Source organism: Heterodontus francisci, chromosome 47, assembly GCF_036365525.1.
Source record: "Heterodontus francisci isolate sHetFra1 chromosome 47, sHetFra1.hap1, whole genome shotgun sequence".
NCBI lineage: Eukaryota > Metazoa > Chordata > Chondrichthyes > Heterodontiformes > Heterodontidae > Heterodontus > Heterodontus francisci.
In genome coordinates, this window is record NC_090417.1 from 3,309,453 (window position 1) to 3,334,642 (window position 25,190).

A 25,190-nucleotide genomic window follows, 5' to 3' on the forward strand; every position below is an offset into this window, starting at 1 on the left:
ATGTTGTTGAGGGTGAAATCCATTTTACTGCACACTCCTGCTACTTCCCACGTGGGAGCAGCGATAATTTCCACCATATGATACCCCAGGTCGAGTACAAGATTTGAATACTGCATCTTGTCGATGGTACACACTGCTGCCACTGTGCGTCAGTGATGGAGGGAGTGAATGTTTGTAGATGGGGTGCCAATCAAGCCGGCTGCTTTGTCCTGGATGGTGTCGAGCTTCTTGAGTGTTGTTGGAGCCGCACTCATCCAGGCAAGTGGAGAGTATTCCATCACACTCCTGACTTGTGCCTTGTAGATGGTGGATAGGCTGTGATGAGTCAGGAGGTGAGGATACTACTAAAAGCTCTTCATCTAGTAGGTTATCTCTCTCAATCATTACCCTGCTGGCCTGGGCCTGATGGGCCGAATGTCCTCCTTCTGTGCCGTAAATACTCAGCGACTCTCCAGACTCTCTGTTGCCTCTTGTCTCATGGTTTTAGCACAGTTACAATAGTAATTTCTCACCGGAATCTTCTTTTGTCTAGCCCAAGGATCTAATAGGAGGTCGTACACTTTCATGCTCTTCGCAAAATCTCCACTACCTAGAAATGCAGCATCCTCACAATATTCTGTACTCACTTTCCCCATGACATCAGAACACTTCACCTCCCTCAGTCCCCCTACAGTCTACGCAATTTAAAAACCTTCACTTGACATTCAACGGCATTACCATCGCTGAATCCCCCACTATCAACATCCTGGGGGCTACCATTGACCCAAAACTGAACTGGAGTAGCCATATAAATACTGTGGCTATAAGAACAGTTCAGAGGCTAGGAATCCTGCGGCGAGTAACTCACCTCCTGACTCCCCAAAGCCTGTCCACAATCTACAAGGCACAAGTCAGGAGTGTGATGGAATACTCTCCAGTTGCCTGGATGGGTGCAGCTCTAAAAGCTGTTGAAGCTCGACACCATCCAGGACAAAGCAGCCCACTTGATTGGCACACCATCTACAAATATTCACTCCCTCCATCACCGACGCACAATGGCAGCAGTGTGTACCATCTACAAGATGTACTGCAGCAACTCACCAAGGCTCCTTCGACAGCACCTTCCAAACCTGCGACCTCTACCGCCTAGAAGGACAAGGGATGACTATCGCTGTAATGCCCTTTCCAGTATCCATGTGACAATACTCTACTGCTTCATAGTCTGTTAAACAATCAGATGAATTTCACAATCCAAACATGTAGTGTTTTTCCTATTGGCGTAAAGACTAATGTACATTGTAACGTGGGTACGTGAAATGTCACACTCTGCCCACTTGAACTGTCAAAAGCACCTAACCATACAATTGTAGCTCGTGCTCTTTCCAGACTTCTGCTGAAGTAATCGGAGGGGATGAATTCAAAGCATCATATGAGCTGCAAATGCTCAGCATTAAGTGTTGTGCATAAGTATGAATCTTTTTTTTTACACTGGTATTAATATATTCAACACACGGTTTACAGGATAGAGCAGACTGCCTCTGCTACCATGGTTACACAGGAGTGTGTTATGCCATTCTGAATATTATCTCAGTTATGCATCAGCTGATAAACTGCCAGGGCTGACGATTGCGTGAAGGACTTAGCGCAGCTCGGACACTTGTACGGTTTATCCCTCGTGATGTTTAAAGCAATCCAACGAGGTGTTAAAGGTCTTTTCATAGTGATGGCAACCCTAGGGTACCTAATATGCTAATGAACAGTCAGATATTGGGAATAATTGAACGTCTTGTTACGGACAGGCGGTAACATAGAAAATAGGAGCAGGAGTAGACCATTCGGCCCTTAGAGCCTGTTCTGCCATTCAAAAAAGATCATGGCTGATGTGGGGTGGGTGACTTCCACTTTTCACTTCCCAACTGACCGCAATGGTTTTTTGTTAAAAATGGTGCGTTAGTCCCCGAGTGTCTTTTTCATGGTCGAATAAACAGACAAATGACAGGTTTTCTCGTAGGTTTAAAAAAAACCATTTTAAACAATTCCCGAAATGGTCGCAAACTCACCCACCACGCATACACAAGATTAGATAGATGGAGAGAAAAGGGTAGAATGCAGTTATAGTCTGAAGTGATTGTAAGGGCTCGTTGTTGACAGAAAACTGTTGAATCTTCTCGGGAGGAAAGTCTTTTTTAAACATGCAGGCCTGGATGTGTGCAGTCTTGAACTTGCTGGGATGTTGTAGAGTTCTAAAACTTACCCCAAAGTTGTTGGAGGTGTAAATTTGATTTACCTTCACAGACGAGAGTCTCCAAGTCACTTTGTGATGTCTCTGCTGTATTGGTTGTTCAAGTCTGTTGTTCAGGATTCTTCCAGCTTAGCTGGATCTCTCTCATAGCCTCTGGCTGGAAACTGGCTTCCTGTGGTCTTGCCTTGATCTTCCCCTCTCTCTCCAGAGGGCTACTTTTTAAGGCAAAAATCCATCACATTTGATTTTCTGTTAGGTGGCACATGGCTCTCTCCCCTGGTGTGACCACACAATGGACCAAGCTTTGGAAACCACGGCTATCTGTTGATGTTTAAATGGAGAACATTCTGTTATAGTGCTGCTACTTTACATCTATTGATTTTGGTTTGGACTGTGAGTCAGTCTGTCTCCAGAACCCTTTGTCAGTTCATTCATGTAGATAGGAATCATCAATATGCAACAGTGCCCCTTTCAATTTCAGTGGGTTCTCCCCAGAGCTATTTCAGACGAGGTAACAAGTTTCATCCTTAATACACAGAGGTGTGTATTGTCAATACAGGAGGGGTCACCTGACTGCTACTCCATTTTATCTGTGGTATAAGTGTCAAGTGATTCAGTTTAACAGTTGACTTTTTATTTCCATAATTCTTCCAATTCATTGTTCATTTCACAGCTCCATCCGAGCTTGACAGTCTTCTCACAATAGCAGCATTTAAAAGGCCTTGCTCCTGTATGAATGCACTTATGAGCTGCCAGCAAGGATAATACGGTTAAGGAATTTTTACAATAGGAACGTTTGAATGGTTTGTCTCCTATGTGGGTGTGCTGCTGTAGGGCAAGGCATCATGATTGTTTAAAGGTCTTTAGGCAAAGGGGATCTCCTCCGTGTGGTTACATTGGTGTTTCAAGCAGTCGGAGGAGGTGCCGAAGGTCTTTTCACCGTCGGAGCATTTATAAGGTTTGTCCCTCACGTGAATTCACTGGGGAACTGTGAGCAAAGACTGAGTGAAGCTTTTTCCACCATCAATGTCCTTGTACGACTTCTCCCCAGTGTGTTTGCGTTCGTGAAGTGTCAGGGATGACACCTGAGTGAATATCTTTTCGCAGTACGAGCGTCAGTAAAATTTCTTCCCGATGCAGATTTGCAGCTTTGTCAAGATCTGGCAGATTGAAGGAGTGAGAATCCTGTTCTGTGCATGGTTTCTCCATCACTTCAATCTGTGAAAAAATCATTGGAATAATGAATATTCCATTCAGTTCTTTGTATACCAGTTAGTATCTGTAATCGGGCACACCTCTTGGTAAATCCATCACTGGATAGGGACCAAAGCAAAATACTGTAGATGTTGGAAAACTGCAATAAAAACAAAGTGCTGGAAATACACATCAGATCAGATAACTCTGTTACTCTCCTCAGAAGTCAATGAACTTTTGTTATAATGGAAAAAGTTAGTGGTGAGCAGGTCTTAAGCAAGTTCAGAGGCAGGGAAAGATGATAGGTAAGGAAAGAACAAAAGGGAAGGTTTGACAGTGGAAGGCAGATGAGATTAAATGACAAAAGGGATGAAGGTGGAAGGCAAATGAAGATGGTAATGGGGCAAGTAAAGAAAGGAAAATTCGTCTGGGGAACTGTAAATGGCAGATGAGGTGCTGTACCTCGAACTTGTGTTGAGCTTCATTGGAACAGTGTCGGAGGAGGTAGAGGTCAGAGTGAGAGTGGGGTGGAGAATTAAAATGATAGGTGACCAGAAACCGGGGCCATACTTGCAGACTGAATGTAGGTGTTCAGCAAATCTTTGGTCTCCCCAATATAGAGGAGACCACATCATGAGCAGCAAATACAGTAAACTAAATTGAAAAGTAAATCACTATTTCACATGGATGGAGTGTTTGGGGCCCTGGACAGTAGGGAGGGAGTTTGGATCAGTCCTCAAGTTCTGATATATTGCTGTTACTGAAACTTCACTAAAGCATTAAAAACTAAAGCCCCGAAAGGATAAGACACGGAATTTTTAAAACAAGATTTGATGTGCAGATTCATTGTAGAAATTACTGCAATCCGCTCAACAGCTTATTTGTAATTGATTCCTTCACGTTTGCAGATTACCTAACATGAGAGTTCATTTTGATTAATTCACATCATTTATGTTTCAAACACCTCCACTGTCTCTCAGTTTCCCCTTTAGTCAAGGCAGTGAGTCATGCTGGAGTGCAGGCTGCAGCAGCCCTCAAGACATGAGTGACTGACGGGAGGCTCTCGAACTGGTGAGCAAGGAACCCCAGCCATTACTTTCTGCTCCTTAACCCAGGAGTACCAAGTGAAACAGTAGAAACACAACTACTGCCACATCTAAGATCAGACAACTCAACACAGGCCAGGAATACAATCTGGGACCTCCTGTTCTGTGTGCACTCTACATATTGGTACAGTGCAATGAAACAGTCTGTGAAATCCTATTAACTGAACTGAAAATAAAGCTGTAGAATAACCCTGATAGCTGTACTCTGTGCTGGGAGGCACTCATGAAGTGGTACAGTCAGAATTGGCGAAGGATGAAGTCCAGGCACAGTGGCGCAGTGGTTAGCACCGCAGCCTCACAGCTCCAGCGACCCGGGTTCAATTCTGGGTACAGCCTGTGTGGAGTTTGCAAGTTCTCCCTGTGTCTGCATGGGTTTTCTCCAGGTGCTCCGGTTTCCTCCCACATGCCAAAAGACTTGCAGGTTGATAGGTAAATTGGCCGTTATAAATTGCCCCTAGTATAGGTAGGTGATAGGGAAATATAGGGGGATGTGGAAGGGCCTGTTTCAGTGCTGTATCTCTAAACTAAACTAAATCTACCCTGCCAACTTTGTACTTGGAAATACAACTGAACACCTGTTGCCCATGATTAATGCAAAGTGTTGACTTTTAACTTTATTTTTTATTTCATTTCGAGATACAGCACTGAAACAGGCTCTTCGGCCCACCGAGTCTGTGCTGACCATCAACCACCCATTTATACTAATCCCATATTCCTACCACATCCCCACCTGTCCCTATATTCCCCTACCACCTATCTACACTAGGGGCAATTGCTAATGGCCAATCAACCTGCAAGTCTTTGGCATGTGGGAGGAAACCGGAGCACCCGGAGGAAACCCACGCAGACACAGGGAGAACTTGCAAACTCCACACAGGCAGTACCCAGAATCGAACCCGGGTCACTGGAGCTGTGAGGCTGCGGTGCTAACCACTGTGCCGCAGCCAGACGAAATATGTTTCGACAGGAGAGGTGGGTGTTGAATTTGGGACAGGGTAATCTTTGGCTCCAACCAGAATATGTGAAATCTGGAGCTCAGACAATTAAAGTACATTTGAAGGCATGGTGCTGCAGGCCCTCTGCTGGCTGGAGGCGGCGCTGCAGGAGCTGGATCGAGTTCTACAGTGTTTGGCGCTCGGGTCCGACACTGGATGATGCTCGGGTCCTGGAGCAGCCACTCTGTGAGGTTTCCAGCCCTGGCTTGAGAAGCTGACAGACAAACCTGGGGTGGTTACAAATCAAAGGATAGCCCATGTTTATTTAGCAAGGTCGTAATGGGAAGTGCAGAGGCGGTGTGTCTGCCTCTGCTGTCATCAAGGGGTTAAATTATTCTTATTATTTCCCAGAACAAAAAGAAGATTTGAAGTTGGAGGTAGTTAGCTTCAGTTGGTATCTGGGACATCCCACGTGTACCAGTTGCTTGGGAGATGGGTCAGAGGTAGAACTCTGGCGCAGGGGCGGCACAGTGGCGCAGTGGTTAGCACTGCAGCCTCACAGCTCCAGGGACCCGGGTTCGATTCCGGGTACTGCCTGTGTGGAGTTTGCAAGTTCTCCCTGTGTCTGCGTGGGTTTTCTCCGGGTGCTCCGGTTTCCTCCCACAAGCCAAAAGACTTGCAGGTTGATAGGTAAATTGGCCATTATAAATTGTCACTAGTGTAGGTAGGTGGTAGGGAAATATAGGGACAGGTGGGGATGTTTGGTAGGAATATGGGATTGGTGTAGGATTAGTATAAATGGGTGGTTGATGGTCGGCACAGACTCGGTGGGCCGAAGGGCCTGTTTCAGTGCTGTATCTCTAATCTAAAAAAAAAACTGTGTTTGCTGATGCAGTCAGACAGTTGGCTTTGAAGGAGCAAAGTGAGCATCGAACAAGCTGGAGAAACTAAATTCGTGAGGTGTTGAAGACAAACTGGAGGATTTGCCTCGCCAAAGCTAGAGAGAGAATCACCAGGAAATCTCAAACCTCAAAAAAACAGCTGAGAAATCAAGGAAATCAAAGTGAATTCCGAAGAGCTGTGATACACTTTGGATTTTAAATTTAAAATATAATTGTCTCAAGTTGTAGTGTTAAGTTAGTGGTGTTTTGCTTTGTTTAACTCTTGTACAATTTATTTAAAACGGGCTGTTTCACTGTTTTGATTGTCCATAAAGGTACGCACATTCCAGGTAGAGAAATTTGTGCGTTCTTTTTTGCTTGTGTGTGTATTTTCGACCGCAAGGATGGTGGTCCCACCGGGTGCAGTTCCCCAAGTCAGGACAGTTTGGGACACCCTATGTTTGAGACACTTTTTCTAACCTCTTCCTCAAGAGCTCCGTGATCATCGGCCTCCGCTGCCTTTGTGCAGATTTGTGACTAGACGCCTCCAGGTTCACAGCCCTATCTCCAACATCACCCGTCCATCACCGTAGGGCTTTCGGTGTCTCTGTTGGAGGACTGCAAGTGTCATCTTTTAACGTGAGGAAGTCGATGCACAGTTGACAACCGGACAGTCTTGATGGGTTGGCAATCTTTACCCAATGGTATAGCAAGCCATAATGACTGGAGCCTTCACAGCCGTTGGGCTCAAGAGCTCTGCCCAGTAGTATCTTGCCGCTGGTACTGGTCTTCGCATCCCAGGGACGCTGGGCTCACGCCTCGTCTTTCCACCAAGACTGTCCCCAGCTGAAAGCTGTATGAGGTGAACCTGCTACATGGATCTAGAGGGGCGAATCTCAATAAAAACATGCGTTGCAAGCCCTCAATAGCGGAACTGGCAGATGAATTGTATCATCACGATGAATTGAGCACAGTTCTCCAGGTGTGATCTTTGTCACATAAACATCACAATCTCATGGATCCAGAATGAACTGGCTGGTAATCATTCCAGGGAGTAAATTCAAGTACAGCGCAGGGTAGGACTCCAAAATCCACTCAGGTTTACTGCAACATTTGGGAATATTTTTCGGTTGGTGTGGGTAACACCTTACAGCAACATGCTGCTGTTTGGTGGCAGTAAAATATTTTGTTTCTCACTCTTGCTTTCAATTGTTTTAATTGAGAAATGCAGGAGAAGAGAGCAGGATAACCCAGGGTGAGAGAGAGGCAGAGAGCTATGCCAGAAAGTAGAGGGTAGTTATTGTCAAGATTGGGACTTAAAAGGATGGGACAGATACAGATACAGATAGATACAGACTGAGGGGGAATAGAGGAATTCAACAATGTTCCAGCCTTGGCGAAAATAAATTTGAGTTGGAATGATGCATGAACCTGGATTTGAACACAGAAAGATGTGCAGGAGATAGTCTTGCAGGAAGGCATATTTGCAATTTAGGAGAAAGAGAGGAAATTACCTGAATGAAGCTAAATTTATAACAATCTTTGCAACTTTTCCAGACAAGAAAAATAATCAAAAGTGACATTGTGGAATGAGAAAGTCACTGTAGAACAATCTTAAATCTTCAGCTGAATGATCTTTTCCAGTCACCCCTGCTATTATTCCTGCTGCACACAGAAAGGATGATTTCAAATGTTTATTTTATCGCATCTTAAGAATAATCTGCCTCATTGAGTGAAGCCAGCTGCAGGAGAAACTGTGTAGTGTGTCGAAGGCATATGCTGAATAAGACTGCCATTGTCAGGAGCTGTGCAATGCTGCGCCTGGTTTTGTATCGAGGATGAAGGACACTTTGCCAGGTTCAAAGCACTGCATGTATGCACAATGGGCCGTGTACAGCATCTAGAATTACTGAGGCCTCTTAACATACAATGGAATACAAAATATGGAAGTTATATTTCTGTAAAAGTCTTGCTAGTTCCATGTGCTTTGACCATTGCACCTGGGGAATCAAGCTTCAGCTGTCAACACATCTCTCCGTGCAAATTCTGTATCAGACTTGAGTCTTATTGAGTGAGCTTTGTTCCGAGGAAATGAGGCTGCATTTATTGCCTATTCCCAGTTCCCTGCAATGGTGAAGGAACAGTGAGACGTGTCCAATTCAGGATGGTGACGGGGATCTTGGAGATGGTAGCATTCCAACAAGCTCTTGTCCCTCTCAATGGTCGAGGTCACGGGCAGGCTGAATATTTATTTAGTTAACTGGTATATGCGAGGAGGAGCCATCTCTGTATCTCTACTTGTAGTGAAAGTAAGAAAGACTTGCATTTATCTGGTGGCTTTTACGACCACACAACATCCCACCGTGCTTTACAGCCAACCATGTTGTAATGTAGGAAATGCGGCAGTCAGTTTGTGCACAGAAAGCTCCCACAAACAGCAATGTTTTGTGATGTTAGTTGAGGGATAAATATTGGTTATATAAAAACAGGTTCAGTACTGTCAGTCCATTAGCTTCAGCACCAGGCACATGACCTTCCTTATTTAACAATTGATCTTATTGAGTGGCTGACATCATTTCATTTTCCTTTCACTTTGGCTGGTACTGTCAGATCAGTGAGCTCGTCGCAGAGGGGAGAAGTGTTAGTGTTAAAATCTGAACTCAGCTTGTGAGCAAAGCATTGATATTCAGGACGACTTGACAGCTGAGTGGCCACGTCTGAATGTTAAGTGGGTCACATCCAGTGAGGTGCGACCTCCCTCAAAGCCTGCTCTGCCAGGAAGGAACCACAAACAATGTGTACTAAAGGCTTGGGCTGCTTTCTTCAGCGACACAGCAGCTTCCCAGGATGAGCACGCCTGTGAGCAGCCTTCCCAAGCGAAGGGTTCCCACAGCGATGTCCTTGCTTTGGATCCTCGGCTTGTCTCTCTCGGTGGAATCAGCGAAGTATCACAAAGACTCCAAATGTCCCGCCTCCTGCTCTTGTACCAAGGACAGTGCATTCTGTGTGGCCTCAAAATCCATCCCGCAAACTTTTGCCGAGGACCTGATCTCTCTGTAAGTAAAGCTAAAGGTGATGGTGATATAGGTTGGGGGTGGGGGAGCCTATGAAATAGGATGGTTCTATCAGCAGCTGAACCTGTGTCAGGCACAGGAACACTGGTATCATTTGAAACACAATTCACTTCATTAGCCTAATGTTCTTGATTATTTCTCAATGTCTCTTATTCAATATGTATAAAAAATAATTACTTTTATTTCGGACTTTATCTCCCTAATTTTGTAGTCTTGTCTCCTGGAGGATCTGACCCTTGCTGGACATGACCAGTACCCTCTAGTACCTCATGAATACAGACATCTCTCATGTGTTAGGCTGGACAGTGAATGTTGGCAGCTGGTTGACTGTGTGAAGCATCACAGTTGAGTGCAATGCTGTCCTCACCTGATATACACGCACAGGATAGGGACCTAGAACAATAAGCCCTGGCTGAATGTTCCAGGGGTGAGGAGTAAAATCAGAGAGACAAAACAAATTGCCAAACAATTCCTGCAGAAAATACAATCAAAAACTACAAATGAGATTCTTTTACAGCACGCTGAAGATTAACATTGACTTTTTTTGTACTGTTTCTTTGGAAATCTGTCTGCGTTGTATCAATTAGTATTTTCCATTTTTGTGCTTGAATGCCGTGGGATGTTTTACTGCATTAAAGGGGCGATATAAATGAAAGTTGTTGTTGTAATCAAATTTTCTTTTTTGCTAAGTCTCAAATAAAACTGGGACTTTTTATATATTCCATGATTGAGAAGCCTGGGTTAAGGGCTGAGCCCACTGCAACTTTGAGAAGGGTAGGAGAGAAAGTTAAATCAAGGAGTCATGTTTGGGCCAGGGCAATCTTGGATTTTAATAGTGTAAGATGGTGTTCTTCAAGACAGTGCTTATGAGAATGTGGTGTCACAGTTGAGAAGAAAGCCAAGTGTCATGGCGACTAGAGAATAAGAACTGAATGATTTAGTGCTAACGATTTTTTGCAGGGCTGGTATGTAACACTCCTGTATATAATATGAAATAACATGCCATGTGTTACTGGTTGGAACATTCCTGTATGTACTATATAGTAACACATCATGTGTTTCTGGCTATATCAGTCCCCTATATATTATATAATATGATATATATACAATATAACAACACACTGTCTTCACCATAGTGCTCCAAATGTGCATCAAATCCTGTATAAATAGGACATTAGTTAATGAGACTGAGATGTGACATATGCAGCAAACACACTGTATGTTACAAGCTCTTTGAGGTAATGCGTAAAACATCAGCTTTATGGATGAGCTAACTCAGGCGGGTGCAGCCGATTTGTTAAAGGGGTCAACATTTGGTGCCCAAATATTACTCCCATTTCTTTAGATGCAAGGTCAAGGTTTTAGAGGATTACTTGCCAGAGGCTGTAACATAAGAACATCAGTCAGATACCCTTTCAGTGACTGGTTGCTGGGAGTGCATCATGAGTTTGTTTTATTTTATTCTGCTTTCCAGTTTGCTGCAGTTGTGCAAACTAAATTAAATAACAGTCCCATTGTTGGTCATATACAGGTGTCACAGACACAGAGTCACTGTGAGATACCTGAAATCGAGATAGTGAACACACAGGATGCCCCAGCTTTACACCATTTGTAGAATGGGTATTCGGGAAAACTGAGGACTGAACCCAACCAGCAGAGGGTCAAACCTGGAGATAATGATTATGTCCCAGGAGCGTTATCTTTAAAACCTGCCCTTTTAATGACCAAACGCTCTACCGTTCAAGTTTGCCGACAAATTTGAATGCACCAAGTGATTTTACTCAATCCGACAAACCGGGCTGCAGAGTTTGAGCCAGATTTCTGTGTGCTCGGCTCATTCTGTTCTGTATTCATGTCACGCAGCTCCATTGCCTTCACAAACTGTCTGAAGAGGCGCTCCATAGTTTATTTTTAATGAGAATATCAGTAAGACAGAACAATTCATGAATGATTAGCAGACACGAACAAGCTGCAAGTTAATTTAAAAGTCAATCCGAGTGTTTGATGTGTCTAACCCTTTTTCTTTCCTCCAGGAATAAGAATCACAGCTCTGTTGGTCAGTTTGATGCTGATCCTTTGCTATCTAAGTAGTGGTGGTGGTACTGGGGAAAGGGGTAGGTAGGATCCTGGGGAAGTAATTCTGAATTGTATTTGGAGCACTCTGCATCCAAGAGTGACTCCACAGTACAAAGCGACCTTCGACTTGGCACCTTCGGAGTGTTTCATGGGGACAGTGTAGAGGGAGCTTTACTCTGTATCTACCCCCGTTTTTTTTCTTTTTCTAACCCCATACTGTGCCTGTCCTGGGCGTGTTTGATGGGGACTGTGCAGAGGGAGCTTTAATCTGTGTCTAACCCTGTTTTGTTTTTTTTACCCCCATGCTGTATCTTTCCTGGGAGTGTTTGATGAGGACAGTGGAGAGGGAGCTTTACTCTGTATCTAACGCTTTTATAAAAATCTTTTTTTACAGTGTAGAAGGAGCTTTATTTTGTATCTAACCTGTTTCTTCCCCCTTTTTTTGGGAGCTTTCTTTGTATCTAACCCCATGCAGAACCTGTCCTGGGGATGTTTGATGGGGTCATGCAGTATCAGATGACCAGATAATATGTATTGATAATGTTGGTTGATGGATAATTATAGGCCAGGACACATTATCCAAAAGTTGGCACCTCTGACAGTGTATCACTCCCTCAGTACTGGACCAAGCATCCACCTGGATTATGTGCTCAATCCTTAGAATCGGGCTTGAACCCAACATCTTCTGACTGCAAGATTGAGCCAAGGCTGATAAATTGAAAATTAATGGCTTTCTTTTGCTGATGTTTCTACAAATAAAATGTTATTGTGCGTAGAAAAAACATTTTCATTATTAAGTTACATCAGGGTATTAATCATTCAACAATGTGTCATTTGGGTCTTCCAGAACTTTTGTGAATGCGAAATTCAGACGAATTCCCGAACGTGCCTTTTCCCACCTCCGGACTCTACAATTCCTGTAAGTACATGTGACAGAATGGAGAAATCTCTGTCTTTAACTTCACACAATCCCAATCTTTGGTCTTTGTGGGTCATATATAAAATTTTAATTGTTCATCTGTATATACGTCAAGCTGTGGATACTAACAGATCTTGGCTTTCTCATTTAGGATTTGTCCCATCCATGAAACAACAGCTATTTCCAAACCTCCAGTCCTCAGAATTCAAACAGGGAATATCAGCAATTGGGTCGGATTGATGTGCCTGGCCTCAGGACTGTGCCTTGCCCTAAAGCCATGGGCTGGATATCTTTGGTCTATTGAATGTGGAAATTACTTTGGATTTTGTCTAGTTTCTCAAGCAGTGATATATCTTGGGAAACCAGACAATGTGTGAGCACCTGGACAGATATATGATGATGTGTTTTACTCAACAAAGACTGAGGACTTGTACTTTACAGCTATGTCACAATATTTTGGTCAACCCCAAGGCTGTTAAGGAAGAGGCATAATATCTTTATGGTTTAAACTTCATGATTTGATCAGAGCTGTGTTTCCATCTCAGAAGGTTGGTATATTTAGATCTTAGGAGGAACAAGAGGAAAGTGTAGAGATACATTGACCATTGTAAAGTAAACATTCCTTGACACACAGTCCTCTGAAAAACCCAGCTTAATTGTTTCCTCATCTTTCATCTTTCTGGCCTGAATCCTGCTGCAACTAGCAAAGATAAAATGACACTCTCCAGCCTTCTCAGTGTCTGTATTATGGAGTGGGTAAGGGTTTGTCTCAGGAAGGCTTGTCACAAATCCCGAGGCAGTTGCTGAGAAAATGGCTAAAACTGGGAGTTCCAGTGCCATCTTCTTGAAGTCTTTCCCCTCGCCAGTAATTTAATTTTGACCAACAGTCGGTGGTGTGAAGGGTGAAGGAAGGTCCTGCTAGTTATTGTGACCACTAATCTTACAGTGGGCAGCATTCACTTCACCAGCACTGTTTGAAATGAAAAGTAAGTTATAGAGTCATGGCAACACCGAAGGAGGCCTATTGGCCCTCAGAGTTAATGACATTACCAGAAGCGCCCAAATGATTTTTTTCAGTCGATCAATTACCCATTGCCTTCCACTTGCTTTCTCTTGAATTGTTAGTGAGAGTTACAACCTGGCCTTGTTTCCAGTGTTACTTTTTCCCTCTCTTTTTTTCTGCCTTCTTTTTGTATCTGCCTTATTTGTATCTCCCCCATTCCGGGGGGAGGGGGGGATGCGCGGCGCAGGGGATTTTTAGCCTAAAAATAAGGGCTGGGTTTGGGTCTGGTGAAGGGTTTAAAGTTGGTGAATTCTGTTTCCTGATCTGAAGCTGCCTACAACCATTGAGGCCAGAATGTGGGTGGGTGATCAACCTGTTCCAAGGAGGCACCTTGGAACTTTAGAAACCCAGCAGCTTCATTGAGGTGAGGGCTTGGCGGAATGCGGAGGTAAGCACCTTTACACTGACCTCTTGGATACAGCTGGCTGCCTGAGGAGTCTCCACGATTGAGCTCCACCCTCCCCGCCCCCCTCCCCACACATCCTTACCCCCAACCGAGGCCTCTGACCTCCCACCACTCTCCACCCCCCCCCCTCCCCCCCACAACCTGCCCTCATCCTTACTAGCCTCCATACCACTGCCAATCAACAGTTTGACTCTCATTCAGGAACGTGACTAAATATGCAGTTTCATGGAGGCACTGTTCCCACAAACCCCTGTACAGGAACGTACCTGTTGCAATCACTATGGGTTATGGAGCAGTTTCACACCCGCTAAGCAACATGGGTAAGCTGTGCCTCCATGAGCATGAAATTGATTCTTTCTCACTTCGCATACAGTAACAGTGTTGGAGCATACACGAGCTCATTAAAATATGAACTACATTTAACAAGTTCGACAATAGTTGTGGCTGAATAAAGGCATCATGGGATCCAGTTAAACGTTGAACAATCTCACACTTACCCATCGATAACCTTAAATACATTGAAAACCATTTAACTTCCTGTTCGGGATAGGGAAAGGCAAAAACTGTAAATTAGAGCTGAGAGAAGGTATGTATCAGATAACAAGTTGCCCAGCAGTTTGAAGCAGAGAAATGACTACGAAACTCTCGATTGATGATTTTTGTTCTATCCTCTTTCCCCTTAGCTTGTTGAATTCAAACACCTTCGACATGATTGAAAATGATGCATTCAATGGTTTATCTCACCTGCAGTATCTGTAAGTTTAAGCCATGTTTCGCCATTGCTCTTCTCATCTTTACAGATAATTGTGTTTGCACTGAACTCTGGCTTCCTATGTGTGTTCACAGTTTCATAGAGAACAACAACATCCAATCACTCTCCAAATACGCGTTCCGAGGACTCAAGTCTCTTAACCATCTGTAAGTAGTTCTGCAATCAATGATTAGTTTAGAAAGGTTGGAAAGATTGATAAGGACAAAGAGTTGTGTTATGTGCATCTCAGCTGGGGATCATCAGTTACTGTTTCCCTACATCGGTTTACTCCTCCTCTCTGCAGAATGTACTGACTTCCCATTAGCATACAATCTCACAGCTTCTGACATTTGTTGCCCATCTTTAATTACCTGTCGACAAATTAGTGGTGAGCTGCCTTCTTGAACCGCTGCAGTCCGTGTGGTGTAGGTACGCCCACAGTGCTGTTAGGAAGGGGGTTCCAGGATTTTGACCCAGCGACAGTGAAGGAACGGCGATATACTTCCAAGTCAGAATGGTGTGTGGCTTGGAGGGGAACTTGCAGGTGGTGGTGTTCCTATATAGCTGCTGCCCTTGTCCTTCTAGGTGTAGAGGTCACAGATTTGGAAGGTGTTGTCGAAGGAGGCTTGCCGAGTCGCTGCAGTGCATCTTGTAGATGGTACACACTGCTGCCGCTGTGTGTCAGTGGTGGAGGGAGTGAATGTTTAAAGTGGTGGGTGGGGTGCCAATCAAGCGGGCTGCTTTGTCCTGGATGGTGTCGAGCTTCTTGAGTGTTGTTGGAGCTGCACCCATCCAGGCAAGTGAAGAGTATTCCATCACATTCCTGACTTGTGCCTTGTAGATGATGGACAGGAGGTGAGTTACTCACCACAGAATTCCCAGCCTCTGACCTGCTCTTGTAGCCACAGTATGTATATGGCTGGTCCCCCCCCGAGTTAAGTTCTGTTCAATAGTGTCTCCCAGGATTTTGATGATGGGGGATTCAGTAATGGTCATGCCATTGAATGTTTCTCTCTTGTTAAAGACGCCCACTTATGTGGCACCAATGTTACTTGCCAATTGACAGCCCAAGCCTGAATGCATGTAAAGAATTGTTTCCTGAACCTTGGGGAAACTAGTAACCCTGTAAACGTGGGCTTTACACCACTTCTGCCTTGCTGTGATGTCAAGGTAATTAACTTAACTGCTCTCCTCCAGCATTTGGCTATTCAGCCCAACGAGCTATTCCGCCATTCACTTCGATCTTGGGTGACCTATTCCTCAACCTCATTTACCCACCTTTGTTCCATATCCCAGTTCCCTTACCGAACAAAATTCTATCGATTTCCACCTTGAAAGCTCGAATTGTCCCAACATCCACAGATTTTTCAAGATTTCCAATGGGATTTGTGTGAAAAACTGCTTTTTGACACTATCTCTGAAGGGCCAAACTCTAATTTTAAGTTTACCCCCTCCCCCCTCCCCTCAGGGATCAGTATTGGAACCACTATTTTTCGTATTCTATATTAATGACCTGGACTGGAGTACAATTTTGAACTTGTCAACATACTAAATAGTGACCATGATAGGGTGACTGGTGAGTTGGGCAGACAGAGGGGAGGAAGAAGAGTGGAAGAGCAATAGTGATAGGGGATTCAATAGTCAGGGGATCAGACAGGCGTTTCTGCAGCAGTAAACATGACTCCAAGATGGTATGTTGCCTCCCTGGTGCCAGGATCAAGGATGTCACGGAACGGCTGCAGACATCCTACTGAGGGAGGGTGAACAACCAGAGGCCGTGGTCCACATTGGTACAAATGACATAGTTAGGAAGAAGGGTGAGGTCCTGAAAGCAGATTTTAGGGAGTTAGGAAGGAAATTAAAAAGCAGGACCTCGAGCAGTAATCTCAGGATTACTCCCAGTGCTATGAGCTAGTGAGCATAGGAACAGGAGGATTGATCGATTGAACACATGGCTGGAGGATTGGTGTAGGAGGGAGGGCATCAGATTTCTGAGGCATTGGGACCGGTTCTGGGGCAGGTGGGACCTGTACAAGATGGACGGGCTACACCTTAACAGAACTGGGACTAATATCCTCACTGAGAGATTTTCTAGTGCTGTTGGGGAGGGTTTAAATTAGCTTGTCGGGGTGATGGGAACCTGAGGGGTAACTCAAATTGGAAGGAAGCAAAGCTGGTAACAGGAGGTAGAAAAGTAGCAAGCAAATTTAGAAGCAGGCGAAACAAAGGCGAGGATCAGCTAAGTTTAGAATGCAGAATAATGTCAAGACCAGGTTAAAAGCACTCTACCTGAATGCACACAGCAGTCACAACAACGTAGATGATTAAAAAGCCCAAATAGAGGTAAATGGGTATGATCTAATTGCCCTAATGGAAATGTGGCTACAGGGTGACCAAGACTGGGAACTCAATATTCAAGGATAAGCGACATTTAGGAAGGACAGGCAAAAAGGAAAAGGTGGTGGTGTTGCGCTGATAATAAGGGATGGGATTACATTAGTAAGGGAGAATCTCAAATCAGAAGAACAAAATGTGGAATCTGTTTGGGTGGAGCTAAGAAACAGCAAGGGGCAGCAAACATTGGTAGGAGTTGTTTATAGGCCACAGTATAGGTAGTGTGGGGCATGGTATTAATCAGGAGGTTAGAGAAGCATGTAGCATGGGTAATACAGTAATTATGGGTAACGTCAGTCTGCACATAGACTGGGTAAACCTAATGAGCAGGAATGTTTGGAGGTCGAGTTTCTGGAGTGTGTTAGGGATGATTTTCTAGAGCAGTATGTTGAGGAACCGACTAGAGAACAGGCTATTTTCGATCTAGTATTATGTAATGTGAAAGGGCTATTAATAATCTTGTTGTATAAGAACCTTTAGGGATGAGTGACCATAATATGCTAGAATTTTACATTATGTTTGAAAGTGAGGTAGTTCAATCTGAAGCCAGCATGTTATATTTGAACCGAGGAAATTATGAAGGTATGAGGGGCAACTTGGCTGAGGTGGATTGGGGAAAATAAATTTAAAAATATGACATTGCAGAGACAATGGTAGTCTTCAAAGAATTATTACATAGTTTACAACAACTATGGGCGGCACAGTGGCGCAGTGGTTAGCACCGCAGCCTCACAGCTCCAGTGACCCGGGTTCAATTCTGGGTACTGCCTGTGTGGAGTTTGCAAGTTCTCCCTGTGTCTGCGTGGGTTTTCGCCGGGTGCTCCGGTTTCCTCCCACCACCAAAGACTTGCAGGTTGATAGGTAAATTGGCCATTATAAATTGCCCCTAGTAGAGGTAGGTGGTAGGGGAATATAGGGAGAGGTGGGGATGTTGTAGAAATATGGGATTAGTGTAGGATTAGTATAAATGGGTGGTTAATGGTCGGCACAGACTCGGTGGGCCGAAGGGCCTGTTTCGGTGCTGTATCTCTAAATAATAAATAAACGATACATTCCTTCAAGGCACAAAAACCCCAAAAATAAAGGCAGTCAACCGTGGCTAACAAAGCAAGTTAAGGATTGTATAAGATTTGGGTGGTACAGTGGCGCAGTGGTTAGCACTGCAGCCTCACAGCTCCAGCGACCCGGGTTCAATTCTGGGTACTGCCTGTGTCTGCGCGGGTTTCCTCCGGGTGCTCCGGTTTCCCCCCACAGCCAAAAGACTTGCAGGTTGATAGGTAAATTGGCCATTATAAATTGCCCCTAGTATAGGTAGGTGGTAGGGAAATATAGGGACAGGTGGGGATGTGGTAGGAATATGGGATTAGTGTAGGATTAGTATAAATGGGTGGTTGATGGTTGGCACAGACTCGGTGGGCCGAAGGGCTTGTTTCAGTGCTGTATCTCTAACTAACGAACTATTCAAAGAAAAGGCCTGTAAGTTGCCAGAAATAGTAGTAAACCTGAAGATTGGGAGGATTTTAGAATGCAGGATAGGAGGACAAAGAAACTGATAAAGAAAGGGAGAATAGAATTTGAATGTAAAGTGGCAAAAAACATAAAAATGGACTGTAAAAGCTTCTATAGATAAGTAAAAAGGAAACATTTGGCTAAGACAAATATGGGCCCATTACAGGCAGAGTCAGGAGAATTTATAATGGGGAATAGAGAAAAGGCACAGAAGCTAATTAATTACTTTGTGTCTGTCTTCACTGAGGAAGATAGAAGAAATCTTCCAGAGTCAGAGATCCAAGGGACTAGGAAGAATGAGGAATTGAAGGAAATTAGTATTAGTTAGAAGGTTGTATTGGAGAAATTAATGGGGCTGAAGGTTGATAAGTCCCCAGGACCTGATCATTTACATCCCAGAGTGTTGAAAGAGGTAACTATGGAGATAGTGGATGCATTGGTGATCATCATGATTGGGAAATCATGTTTGACAAACCTGTTTGAGTTTTTTGAGGATGTTACTAACAGAATTAATAAAGGGGAGTCGGTGGATGTGGTATACTTGGATTTTCAGAAGGATTTTGATAAAGTCCCCCACAGAAGGTTGGTTAGCAAAATTAAAGCACATGGGACAGGAGATCATGGACTGGCATGGATTAAGGATTGGTTAACAGGCAGAAAACAGAGAGTAAGAATAAATGGGTCATTCTCGTGTTGGCAGGCTGTGACTAGTGGGGGACTGCAGGGATCAGTGCTTGGGCCCCAGCTGTTCACAATATATATCAATGATTTTGATGTGGGGACCAAATGTAATATTTCCAAGTTCACGGTTGACACAAAACTAGGTGGGAATGTGTGTTGTGAGGAAGATGCAAAGTGGTTTCAAGGGGATTTGAACAGACTTAGTAAGTGGGTAAGAAAGTGGCAGATGGAATATCTTTTCCTGACCAGACGGCAGGGTTTCAAATACAGCATCTCCAGCCGTGCATTCCTGCCTCAATGCTGTACTGGAGGTTGGTCTGGATTATGTGCTCTAGTCCTGGATTGGGGCTCGAACCCACAGCCTCGGTAAGACTGCTACCAGCTGAGGCAAACTGACAGGAACATTGATGCACTTGTCAGAGCATTACATAAATAGAAACAAACGCCTTTTCTATGTCTGATTTAATACAAGCTGAAGTTGCACTTGACCAACACATCCAGCACCTACTCTCTTATTCCCATCATCACCTGTCTGTATGTCTGTGCCTCTGTGTCTCTCTCTGTGTCTGTCTGTGTGCCTATTGTCTCTCTGTGTCTGTTTCTTTGTGTGTCTGTGTGTCAATCTGCCTGTGTCTGTCTGTGTGTCTGTCTTTGTCTGTGTGTTTGTGTGTCTGTCTTGGTGGTTCTGTGTCTATACTAACTATATTTCTTGCTTTTTACCAGTAGAATATTTAATCATTTGACACTTTTTCCCTTCCAGATCATTGGAAAACAACAATCTGCTAACACTTCCCAGAGACATCTTCATGAATCTTTATGTTTTGACACATTTGTGAGTGATTTGTTTATTCACTGTTTGAAGATTACAGCAGTATTTCACAGGCAAAACAGAATCCAGCTGAGATTAGGAGTGAAATTGCACGATGCAATATGGCCATGTTCAGATGCTACTATTGCAGAGCAAGATTCCATTTCAATAGAGAACGTTTGATGACCGAGGTTAAGCAATAAACTTGTAATGTAGGAGCAACATTTAAATTATGTCATTCTATTCTGAATCAAGATGGTCACTTGTGGGCATCTTCTGTGTGCTCTCCGCTACTTCACTGGTAAAACTGTGTTCACCCTATTCACTAGGCATTGTGACCCTGTGTACCAGTCTGCCCACACACGGCAGTACAACCCTGTGTACCAGTCTGCCCACACACGGCAGTGTGACCCTGTGTACCAGTCTGCCCACACACGGCAGTGTGACCCTGTGTACCAGTCTGCCCACACACGGCAGTGTGACCCTGTGTACCAGTCTGCCCACACACGGCAGTGTGACCCTGTGTACCAGTCTGCCCACACACGGCTGTGCGACCCTGTGTACCAGTCTGCCCACACACGGCTGTGCGCCCCTGTGTACCAGTCTGCCCACACACGGCTGTGCGACCCTGTGTACCAGTCTGCCCACACACGGCTGTGCGACCCTATGAAGTCTTTGAACATGTTGTCGCCTCCCACCTCCATGTCCGTCTTTCCCGTAACTCCACATTTGAATCCCAATAACTCCACATCCCAATCAGGTTTCCACCCCAGCTATTGCACTGAAACAGACCTTCCCAATGTTACAACTGTCCATCCTATGTGACTGTGACCAAGGTAAACTAGCTGTTCTTGTCCTTCTCAACCTGTCTACTGTCTTTGACATGGTTGACCATGCCATCTTCCTTCAATGTCTCTCCACTGTCATCCAGCTGGGTGGGACTGCCCTCGCCTGGTACCATTCCTACCTGTCTCTGAGCCTTGAGAACAATTCCACACTTAACATGTAAACAGCAGACCACGAATCCCCTTAGTGTTTTTACACAGTTGTTAATTGTGCTGAAAGTCTGTCGCTGCACGAAAATGTCAAATGCTTGCACTTAAATCTAAACTTTTTTGCACAACCCAACTTGAGCTACTTGTTCCTTTGCAGGGATCTCCGTGGGAATGCTTTCCATTGTGACTGTAAAGTGAAATGGCTGATCGAATGGATACAGATGGCTAACACAACAGTACCTCCTGTGTACTGTGCCAGCCCAAGCAGATATCAGAATGTCAGGATCAACTATCTGCCAATCAAAGACTTTGACTGCATCAGCACAGGTCATCACGCAATTCTACATTTGTAAAGTTCCCCAGATATGTTGGCAGATTCTATGTCAATCTGCTTTCTCCTTCTCTCTGCAGCAGTCTGCCATTTGAGAGGCTTCATTGAGTTCTCTCTCTTTTAAAGATTAACTCCTCCAGCACTACAGCTGCTATTTCAATATGAGAGCATACAGAAAGACAGAACAATCCATGGATGATTAGCAGTTAACATTAAGCTGCAAGTTACTTTCCAGTCGATCCAACTGTTTGATGGGACAGTGTAGAGGGAGCTTTACTCTGTATCTAACCCCGTGCTGTACCTGTCCTGGGAGTGTTTGATGGGGACAGTGTAGAGGGAGCTTTACTCTGTATCTAACCCCGTGCTGTACCTGTCCTGGGAGTGTTTGATGGGGACAGTGTAGAGGGAGCTTTACTCTGTATCGAACCCCGTGCTGTACCTGTCCTGGGAGTGTTTGATGGGGACAGTGTAGAGGGAGCTTTACAGTTGAGTTTCGGAGGCATTGAGCTGGTGATGAAAGAGCTGTTATTGAAGAGTCTAATTCTCAGTATGCACAGCAGCCATGTAGCTTTGAGCTCCGGTATCATAATGTTGTGTTCAAATAATACATACCACAATAACAAGTTTGCATTACAATATTATCATTGATTTGTCTTTGCAGAATTCACCACGTATCAAACGCTACCATTCCAGTCTATTTCAGTTGAATCCTTCTTATACGCCAATGACCTTTATGTAACATTCGCCCAAGCAAACAATGGGAACTGCACTTTCCTCATGTGGGATCATGTTGAAATGGTCTTCAGGAAGTCTGAGAATATCTCTGGTAAGCCTCAAGAATCTTTAATAAGTAGTCTTAAGTTGAAATAGGCTGCACTGTGGTTGAACGTGCCACTAGTCTAATATCCCCAGGAAGATGTACTTCAGTTTTTGGAAGTCCCAACTTTCTCTGCAAGGCAGGGTTTTGCCAATTTCCTTAACGTCCACCAGCCCTACAAACAGCAACCCCTCCCCCCACCGCCATTCCCGACCACCACCCCTCTCCCTGAGCTCTCTGTTCCTCTGATGCTGGTCTTTTGTGCATTCCCCACCCCTCTCCCAATGATGGATAGCCGTGCCTTCAGCAACACACTGCAGTTGCCTCCCAAAGCCCTTCCACCCCTCCACCCCTCTCTCCTCCATTAAGACCCTCCTTCCAATGCACCTCCTTGAACAAGCTTATGGTCAGTCACCCCACCAAATACCTCTTGCTTTGTTTTGGTGTCTATTTCTTTCTGTTTACGCCTCAGTGAAGTGCCTTTGTGTATTAATTTCTACATTTAAAGGCACTATATATACATGCGGCCTCTTGTGTTTCCTCGTATGGGTCCAGTGTGTAATGGGTATTACCCAGTCGACCACTAAGCCATAAGGAAGCAGATATATGATCCCAACCAGGGCAGCAGATGGATGTTTCCTGGATGGCTTCCGAATATTGAGGCAAGGAAAAGGAAAAGAGTCACCGGCTCCCATTCTTGATCACTTTTGATCCCCAGTTTAAATTTGGATGTCTAGAGAGTAAGTGAGGACAGAATTGGTCTCATCTGTGATGCCTTCCATATTCAAATAGCTGGCCCACACTCACTGTTTAGGCTCACAATAGAACATGGGCAAGGTAACAGTGTAACCTTATAAGAGAGGGGAAGAGAGTGTGTGTGTGTGTTAGTGTTAGGGAGGAACCTTAACTAAACATGGAAAAAGAGACTTTTTAAATTTCTCGGAATTACAAGCATTAAAAATAAGCTGCCTTTTATTTTCTGGAGCTCAAGCTGCTGTGTACTGTAAACCGCTGGTGATCAAGGGACAGCTGTATATTGTTGTCGCTCAGCTCTTCAGAGGCTCTCACATCTACCGATGGGACAGCTATGGTGGAAAATTCACCAAAATGCAGGACATTGACGCCACCAAAATCCGCAAACCCAACGACATTGAGACGTTCACTGTCGATGGTGACTGGTACTTTGTCATCGCAGACAGTTCTAAGGCTGGAGTCACCACCATTTACAAGTGGAACACAAATGGGTTTTATTCTCATCAGTCCCTGCACATGTGGCACAGGGACACAGACGTCGAGTTTGTTGAGATGGACAACAAGGCCAAGCTCATCCTGTCCAGCAGCACACAAACGCCAGTCATCTACCAGTGGAACAGAGCCCACCGGCTGTTTAACTACCTCACCGAAATCCCCAACATGTTAGATGTTCATGCTGTGAAGCACTTCAGGATAAAGAAGGCTGTGTACCTCTGTCTGACCCGTTTCATCGGTGACTCCAAGGTGATGAAGTGGGAAAATCAGCAGTTCACTGAAATCCAGGCGCTGCCCTCAAGGGGTGCCATGATTGTTCAGCCTTTCAGAGTGGCACAGTGGCAGTATGTGGTGCTTGGGAATGACTTCTCCTTTTCTCATGTCTACCTGTGGGATGGTGAAAAGCTGATCTTTGGTCACTTCCATGAGTGGAATGTGCGAGCTCCACGAGCTTTCCACCTAGTACCCATTGACAGCATGCACCTTGTGCTAGCTTCCAGCTTCAAAGGGAACACTATAATCTACAGGCACGTGGTGGTGGACATGAGTGCTTAACCACATAATCCTCCGAGCTGCATTGAAACCGGCAGCCAGGAAGCTATTTTGGGATTTCACCCATTCAGTTTGGGCTTCGGGAGTCCGGTTTCTGACTGGGAGGTCCCTCAATTTCTCAAATGCAAAAATGGCATGAAAAGTTTGACAAATGGTTTGCTTTTTCTCGTTAAATCTGAGTCTTATTCTGCAGAGTCATTAATTATCAATATTAATAATGTTTGCAATTAAGTCACATCATCAGCAGAGCACATTTTTAGAACCATCATCTGTTCAGATAAAGACTTGGCAAAAACAACACCTTCTAATATTCAAATGTCCGACCACACCCTCCAGCCCCTGCACCACACACACCCGACACCCTGATTAATCAACTGCTTCTCAGTGCTTGCCATTTCTCTCTCGTCACTGCTTAGTCTTGTAGAGAATTGCATCACCCGTGGAGCTGGCCGAACGCAGGATAGTTATCCTGACAGACGAGTAACTTGTTAAGACCCAGATATCCTGGGTCAGTCCATTCACATTATCTTTCATAATCAGGCACAGGTTCAGCTGGGCACAGATTCAGCCGGGCATAGGTTCAGCTGGGCACAGATTCAGCCGGGCATAGGTTCAGCTGGGCACAGATTCAGCCGGGCATAGGTTCAGCCGGGTACACTTTTGGAGCAAAACCTTGCACTTAAATACATCGAAGCTGATGTGGATAATTAGAGGGAAGTGTCAGAAAAGGGGAACACAAGTTCAATGTCTTTAGAAAGGCATCCTTGCTTATTAGCAGCCTTTGCTAAAGCTGAAGTAACAGGTTTGAGAGGTGAGGTGGGGGGATTGAGAGGGGGGAGGATTGAAAAGTGAGTGGGGGCATTGTGAGGTGAGGGGGCACTGCTCAAAATGATATTGTGAGAGAGTGTTGTGTGGTAGAGGTTGGGGGGGGAGGGTTTTACCTTCTGCACTGCGCACTTCACCATCTCTATGGGCCTGTCTACAATGTGCCTGGATGAAGGTGTAACAGACAGAGACTGGAACCGGCTGTCAGTAACAGACGGCAGCATGCTGCATCTAACTTTCTTTCGGTTTGTGGGTTGTGACTATTTCTCCAAGGTTGTCGGAGTGCCTGTCACAAACTTCCTTCCAGGCACCAATTGTAGGAATGACCTGTCACAGCAAGCTCTGATGCCCTCTATTTCCCAGTGGAAGAGGGGTATGGGCACAGACCATCTCTTGTGCACTCC

At 44.7% G+C, this 25,190-nt stretch overlaps 1 protein-coding gene across 4 annotated transcripts in view; it reads left to right on the forward strand.

The window, feature by feature from the left end:
* The window catches only part of lgi3 (leucine-rich repeat LGI family, member 3), a 57,567-nt gene extending 32,801 nt beyond the window's left edge, over positions 1-24,766 (forward strand). For 2 of the 4 annotated variants that reach the window (XM_068022949.1, XM_068022948.1), the window contains exons 2-8: positions 12,335-12,406; positions 14,559-14,630; positions 14,722-14,793; positions 19,971-20,042; positions 21,171-21,340; positions 22,006-22,170; positions 23,147-24,766. In XM_068022949.1, coding sequence (XP_067879050.1) covers positions 14,584-14,630; positions 14,722-14,793; positions 19,971-20,042; positions 21,171-21,340; positions 22,006-22,170; positions 23,147-23,964 — 1,344 coding nt within the window. In that variant the 5' untranslated portion in view covers positions 12,335-12,406; positions 14,559-14,583 and the 3' untranslated portion in view covers positions 23,965-24,766. Of the gene's footprint in view, positions 1-8,783; positions 9,394-12,334; positions 12,407-12,778; positions 12,955-14,558; positions 14,631-14,721; positions 14,794-19,970; positions 20,043-21,170; positions 21,341-22,005; positions 22,171-23,146 lie in introns of those variants that run through there. The other 2 variants (XM_068022947.1, XM_068022950.1) reach the window with 2 other exon arrangements.
* The last annotated feature ends 424 nt before the right edge of the window (positions 24,767-25,190 follow it).